This window comes from Lipotes vexillifer, unplaced genomic scaffold (genome assembly GCF_000442215.2).
Source record: "Lipotes vexillifer unplaced genomic scaffold, Lipotes_vexillifer_v1.1 scaffold194, whole genome shotgun sequence".
Lineage (NCBI taxonomy): Eukaryota > Metazoa > Chordata > Mammalia > Artiodactyla > Lipotidae > Lipotes > Lipotes vexillifer.
This window is the reverse complement of record NW_006771758.1, coordinates 1,898,002-1,905,378: the sequence shown is the minus strand read 5'-3', so window position 1 is coordinate 1,905,378 and position 7,377 is coordinate 1,898,002. Positions and strand designations below refer to the sequence as shown.

General features: G+C 42.2%; 1 protein-coding gene across 3 annotated transcripts in view; it reads left to right on the top strand.

Annotated features, from left to right (window-relative positions):
* CYFIP2 (cytoplasmic FMR1 interacting protein 2) overlaps window positions 1–7,377 on the top strand; it is a 133,714-nt gene that overhangs the window by 20,719 nt on the left and 105,618 nt on the right. For all 3 annotated transcript variants that reach the window (XM_007447124.1, XM_007447125.1, XM_007447126.1), the window contains 2 exons: window positions 921–1,010; window positions 6,813–6,890. In XM_007447124.1, the coding sequence (XP_007447186.1) occupies window positions 921–1,010; window positions 6,813–6,890 (168 nt within the window). The remainder of the gene's footprint in view (window positions 1–920; window positions 1,011–6,812; window positions 6,891–7,377) is intronic.

Below are 7,377 nucleotides of genomic sequence, written 5' to 3'. Positions count from 1 at the left end.
GCTTTAAGTATTTTGTGGCAAATTGAATACAATTTCTCAAATTGTATCTTATAAACGGAATTTGGGGAAAAGCTTTTTTTTTTTTTTTTTAACCAAAAGAGAATGACACTATATTATGTTGTTCTATGATTTGGCTTTTTTAACTTAAAATTTATTATGGGTATTTTTCCTGACAATACTGCTATGCTACAACACTGTATTAACCACCACATAGTACGTATAAGATAAGCCCATTGTATGGATATACTATTATTTATTTAGCTTTTTGCTGTTAATGGATATTTGGATGGTTTCCAGTATTTTTATTGAAAAAAATACTGCAGTTATTATTCTTGTACAGATGTATCTGCACCCTCAGGCAAGTATTTTTGCAACTGCTGGATCAAAGCAGTGTACCTCTTCACCTTTTGTTTTAATATCTTCGTCTTTCAAAATTTTTTTTATTTTTTATACAATTTTTAAAGTTATTACAAAATATTAGCTACATTCCCAGTGTTGTACAGTACAACCTTGAGCCTATTTTACATCCACTAGTTTGTACCTCCCATTGCCCACCACTGGTAACCACTAGTTTTTCCTCTATATCTGTGAGTCTGCTTCTTTCTAAAAAAAAAAAAAACAACAACACACGTCTTCACTTTTAAGAGCTATTTAGGCTTGTATGGTTTAAGCCTTTACTTCCGAGGCTCCCTGGGTGAACCTGATTACCCATGGGAAGCAGATGCAGGCCCTGGCTGTAGCCAGCTCCTGCCCAGTGGGATTCAGGGTGGGATTTCTTGGCGGAAGATGAGAGGGTGATGTGGAGATAGATTTCCACAGAGAACTTGGGCATTTGTTGGCAGCAGTTTATTCCCTGGACACCCAGCCACCTTGAACCTGTTTTCCAACCACCAAATGTTCCTGTTCTCTAATTCCTGCAGGCTAACTTTGACACAAACTTCGAGGACAGGAATGCGTTTGTCACAGGCATTGCAAGGTACATTGAGCAGGCTACAGTCCACTCCAGCATGGTAAGTCTCTGTGACCTTCAGGAACAGACGTGCCCCCTGCTGGTGGGGGCGGGGCTGTGGGCAGCTTCTCTCACCAGGGGCATGTGCTCAGCTGTTCCAAGAACACTGCCTCAGGTCCATCTCCTCAAGCCCATCCTCATGCCCCACCCATCCCCTCTCAGCGCCTGGAGGCACACTGTTCCTATCTTCCAGCCTTGCAAATCCTGCTCACCTTTGGGGCGGAACTCTATTCCCACTGTTCAGTTCCCTAAGCTTCTCTAGCTTTGGGGGTTAACAGTTGATTAGATCCTGCCTTGTTTTATGCTTTATAGATAGATTACAGGCTGTGTGGAATTTTGGCCCTTGACCAAAGCACAAAGTTTCTCAGAAAAGGTTTGGAGTAACACATTACTGGTGGCCTAAATCATTCACAAAGAGGGACCAGTTGTTTGATGGGTCTTTGTCTGACCCATCTGTGAGGGTACCCTTCCTTCTTGGGCTTTCATTGATTTCATTCTAATGCATCGCTGACATTTAAAGAATTCCAAATTTCTCATTCACAGGTTCTGCCCGTGGCTCAGTGGACCTTTCTCACTATATCAGCGATAGCCTAAAGCCTGTCTCACCACACCCTGCCCATTCATTCAATAAATATTGTGTACCTGGTACCTGGAGAGACCCTGCTAAATGCTGGAGAGGGGGATATGCAAGGACAGATAGGGCTGGTCTTGGTTCTCAATGAGTCAAGTAGAAATAGACAAGCTTACCATTTATTGAACATTTTATGTGCCGATATTTTAAATGCATTGTCTTAATTAATCCTCACCTCAACCCTTTGAAGAAGGTTCTATTACAATACTCATTGTACGGGTGGGGAAAACTGAGGTCCAGAAAAGTTAAGTAACTTACTCAGGGTCCTGCCACTGACAGATGGCAGAGCTAAACCCAAATCTGTTTGACTACAAAACCTGTGCTCTAGATGGCTCTTTGCAAACAAATAAAAATATACAAAGTTAAAGGTAAAAGGCATGGTGAAAGTTCAAAGTCTTTAAGGGGCCCTGAGAGGGTCAGAGAAAGCTTGATGAAGGAAGTGGGTTTTGAGTAGAGCCTTGTATACTGTACATACACACACACATTATAACCATATATTTTATATATATATATATATATATATACACATACACACATATATATAATATATGGTTATTATATATACATAATATATATGTAATATATATATATATATATATATATATACCATTTATAAATGGTACTTTAAACTATATAAGGTTTTCTTATACGTGGTATCATTGGAACCTTATAACAGCCCTGTGACTTGCAAAGAGATTATTCTCATATTAGGGATGAGAAAACTGAGACCTAGAGAAATTAATAAGCAGGTTGCTCATGATCCCACAATTAGTAAATCACAGGGTTGAACCTAGAATACAGGACTTAAGATTCCCAGCCCTGATCTCTTTCCACTGACCTCTGCTGTCCCACACAATTAGAATTGTATCTGTCAGGGATGAGATGGAGAGCATCTGACTGGTGGAAGCAGCATGAGGAAAGGCACAGAGGCAAAAGGCACAGAGACTGCCTGGGTTTAGACTGCAAAGTACATATAGGGAAATTCTTGGTGGTATTTATCAAAAATTAGATAAGGGTCAGTGCATAGAGGCTGTCTTCGTTTGATAGAGCTGCCATAACAAAATACCACAGACTGGGTGACTTAAATAACAAATTTATTTTCTCCCAGTTCTGGAGACAGAAGTCCAATATCAAGGTGTCAGCAGGGTTGCTTTCTCCTGAGGCCACTCCGTGGCTTCCAGACGGCCGCCTTCTGGCTATGTCCTCACATGGTCTTTTGTCTGTGCAGGCACACGTAAGGTGTCTCTCTGTGTGTCCAAATTCTGTCAGATTGGATGAGGGTCCTTAATGGCCTCATGTTAACTTAATCATCTCTTTAAAGGCCCTGTCTCCAAATATAGTCACATTCTGAGGTCCTGAGGTTAGGACTTCAACATATGAATTTGGCGAGGGGACACAAGTCAGCCCATAATAGAGGGCTTTAATTCATTTAATCAAAAATCAGTAGCAATGGGAATTTTTCATTGATGGGAGAAATGTGAACAGAAATACCCTTGAGGAATAAGTTGCATTTGTTAGTTTTGTGCAGAACAAGTGGTAAGGAGGCGTGAGTGAGGCGATAGTTAAAGTTATCTACACTGGAGGTGTCAAGGGCCGGATGAGGGCAATGGTGTGAGGGATGGCTAAGGGGACATGGATACAAGAGGCACTGGAGGTTGACTCCGCCTGGCTTCACAGTGTGCTGGGTGCTGGGGCCCATGGGAGTGACAACGATGCTGACTGAGGTTTCCTGGAAATGCCAGGTCAGGGACACTGATAGGGAAGTCAGAGGAAGGGCTGGTTTGGAGGCAGATTGTATTCGTTTTCTATGGCTGCTGTAACAGAAGATTATCACAGATTCGGTGACCTAAAACAACACAAAGTTATTTGCTTACTGTTTTTCTGGTCAGAAGCCAGGCATGGGATCTTACAGGGTTAAAATCAAGGTGTGGGCAGGCCTGCATTCGTTTCTGAAGGCTCTAGAGGACAATCTGTTGCCTTGTTTTTCCAGCTTCTGGAGGCTGCCCGCATTCCTTTGCTCAGCCCCCTTGCATCCAGCAGTCACACCACTCCAGTCTCTGCTTCCATCCTCACGTCTCCTGGTCTGACTCTCTCACCTCCCTCTCACTTATTAGGACCCTTGCCATTACACTGGGTCCACCAGATAACCCAGGATGACCTCCCCATCTCAAGGCTGCTAACTTAATTCCATCTACGAAGTCCCTTTTGCTGTGTAAGGTATTGTTTTTACAGGTTCTGGGGATTAGGATGCAGACATCTTTCTGGGGCCACTATTCTACCAACACAGGGATAGTGTTGATATGGTTTTAGGCAGGCCTCAGATAGGGTGTTCCGTTGATGTTCGTGGATAATGCCAAAACTTCACTTCCTCAACAATTTCCTCCTTGTACCTTTTGCTAAATCTTTCTGTAGAGTAGCTTTATCAGCAGCAAGAGGCTTCATTAGATGTTCATCTTCTTGTATTTCTCCTGCTCACATTGGGGCAAGGTGATTTTCTCAAAGGGCAGGATAGCCAGAGAAAAGAGGAGTAATTGACCACCGTGTAATTGACCACCTATGAGGAACAGTCAAGGGTTCTTTGCTGGGGGGTGAGATGGGGGCTGAGTATCCAAATAAGTGCTGAGAGGTACAGTCTGTCACTATCTGAAATTTGAACTGAACTCACATTGGGTTTAAATCGTGGACTTACAGAATCTTATCAAGGTAAAGGACCTGAGAGATCCTTAGTCCTACAGCTGTCAACCTAGGCTGCACATTGGAATCACCCGGAGAGCATTAAAAAACACTTATGCCTGGGCCCCTCCCCCAGAGATAATGATTTCGTTCCAGTGGAGCCCAGCCTGGGCATCAGGCATTTTCAAAGTTGCCCAGGTGACTAATGTGCAGCCAGGGCTGAGAACCAGTGATTTAGGCCAACTCTTTGCCTCTGAATGAGAAAACCATGACATTGTCCAGATAAAAGTTGGGTCCAAGCAGAGCTAGGACCAGAACTCAAGTTTCCTGAAGCTCCATCCAACACACCATCCTGACCTCTACATTCCAGGCATGATTATACAACAAATCTGACTGATGGTCAGCTGAACTGTCCACAAGGCAGAGTCCACATCATTCTTGTTCACTGGCCTGTTTTCAGCACATAGCACCAAGCCAGGGACCCGTGAGTGCTCAGTGAAAGGTTCACTGGTTGAGTGAATGGGAATATACCTGCCAGTGGGCAGTTTAGTGCTGATAAGTAGACACATGTTCCCTATGCATTACTGTCACTTCCCTTTTCTGACACGTGTTCTGAAGCAACGGCAGCAGGAGACCCACAGGCTTGATCTTGGTTCTCTGTGGTCTCAAGCACAACATGTTACTGATTTAAAGAGTTCTGTAAATTAAGAATTGAAAGTGTGACTCGTCAGTGACATTTGCTGTTGAAAACAAAACTTTAAAAAGTAATAAGCCCCAAATTAAATCTGATCTTGTGCTAGGAAGATATTATGAAATAGATATGATGTGTGGTATAAAAAATAAATCAGTAAAGGTTCATTTTTGTATCTATACAAACATTCACAAAAGAGATGGTCTAGTAATACTCTTTTTAGTGTTTAGTAATACTCTTTTTAGTGTTTAGTATTTTTTGAGACGTCCTTCATATAACAAAATTCACCACTTAAAGTGTATAATTCAGTGTTTTAATAGTGTTTTAATAGTAGATTAATAGTAGAGTCACAGTGTTATACAATTATCACTACTATCTAATTTCCATCACCACAAAAAGAAACCCCCAAACCTTTAGCAGGCCCTCCCAATTCTCTCCCCCAACCGCTAATCTACTTTCTGTTTCTATGGATTTGTCTATTCTGAACAGTTCATCTAAATGGATCATATAATAGGTGGCCTTTTGTGTGTGGCTTCTTTCACTTAGCATAATGTTTTCAAAGTTCGTCCATGTTGTAGCATGGATCAGTACATTCCTTTTTACAGAAGAGTACTATTCCATTGCATGGCTATACCACATTTTATTTATCCATTCACCCGTTGGGTTGTTTCTGTTTTTTTGACTATTAGAATAATGTCGCTGTGAACAAGTGTGGAAGTTTCTGTGAGCACATATGCTTTCATTTCTCTTGGATACATACCTCAGAGCAGAATTGCTGGGTTATATGGTAACCCTGTGTTTAACTTTTTGAGGAACTGCCAGACTGTCTTTTCCCTAGTAATACTCTTAACTCCCTTTACAGATTACCTAGTGTGTATGTATGTTTGTATTGTATTTAATTCTCATAAAATTCTCTGAGGTTGTTACTGTCATCATTGTTAAACAGATGACTAAATGGAGAATTTTAGGTTAAGTGCCTTCCTGAAGGCCAAAGGGCTAAGAAATGATGAAGCTGGGATTTCAGCCCAAATATTTGGACACTGAGATTAGGGCTCTTTCCAATGAAGCACTTACTAGGTGAGGTGAGTCATCAGATTTGTTTTTCATGCTGTTGTTAGTTTTGCCATCTGCTCTGTATTATTTTTAAAAATCTTAATCTTGATCTTAACCGTCTTCCTGCTTATGAAATAGTAAAGTGGGCTCTTATAAAAGAGCAGACATTATAGTACCGTGTGATGTGAAAAGTGAAAGCCCCTGTTGATCCATCCCCACAGAGAGCTTGCTATTCATAGTTGTGGTATGTATCCCACCAAAATATTTTTCCATACACAATAATATACTTTCATAATTATTACTCTGTGTTTTTTAACCTATCTGCTGTACAAACTGCTTTGCTTATTTTCTTGCTAACTGTTTATCTGGGACAACTTTTGCTGTTGGAACTAGTGGATCTGCCCCTCCTTTCTGAGGTAGCCATCTGTCTTTGAAAAATGTGTCCTGCTTGTAGAGCCCTTGAGTGTCTGATGGGGATAATTTAGGCCAGTGCTTCTCAAACTTATTGTGCACCTGGGAGTGTGAGTCCCCTGGGAATTTTATTGAAATGCAGATTCAGATTCCATAGGCCCAGGGAGGGGCCTGAGACTCTGCATTTCTAATGAGCTCCACCCCACCCCCCCACCCCACCGGGTGATGCTGACACTGCTGGTCCACAGACCACACTGAGTTGTGACGACTGGGGGTGGGGGGCTGTTGAAAAGTCTTGTGGCGCTGGAGCACTTTCTCCCTGCTGAGCATGTTCTGCTTTTCAGAATGAAATGCTGGAGGAAGGGCACGAGTATGCGGTCATGCTATACACCTGGCGCAGCTGTTCCCGGGCCATCCCCCAGGTGAGACAGTCCTGCCTCTTCAGGGGGTGCCTCCACCCTCCACCCCACCCCCGTCCAGATTACTGACCTTCTCCAGGCAGCAGGGAGTGAAGCAGGGCCTCTTACCCAAGGGGGTGTGCTGAAAACATTGAGAGCATCCCGTAAAACTGACACCAGCTTTTAAAAATTGCTCAATATTATTTTCTTTTGAAAGCAGTATGTGCTAACTGCACAACACCCAAACCACTGCAGAAAGGTAGAAAGTAAAAAGCAAGACATTCTCACCCCTCCCTCCACCACCCAAATCCCCCACCTCCCACCAAAGCATAATCACTGTGGACGCTTTGCTGCATATTCATCTGGCTCTCTTTCCTCAAACATCATGAATATTTCTGTGATTATTATTTTGTAAATTATTTTCATTTACAAAAGTGTGTAGTTTCCTATTTATAGGGTTCTGCCACTTGAAGTTTTTACACTGTATTCTTTTTTTTTTTTTTTTTTTTTT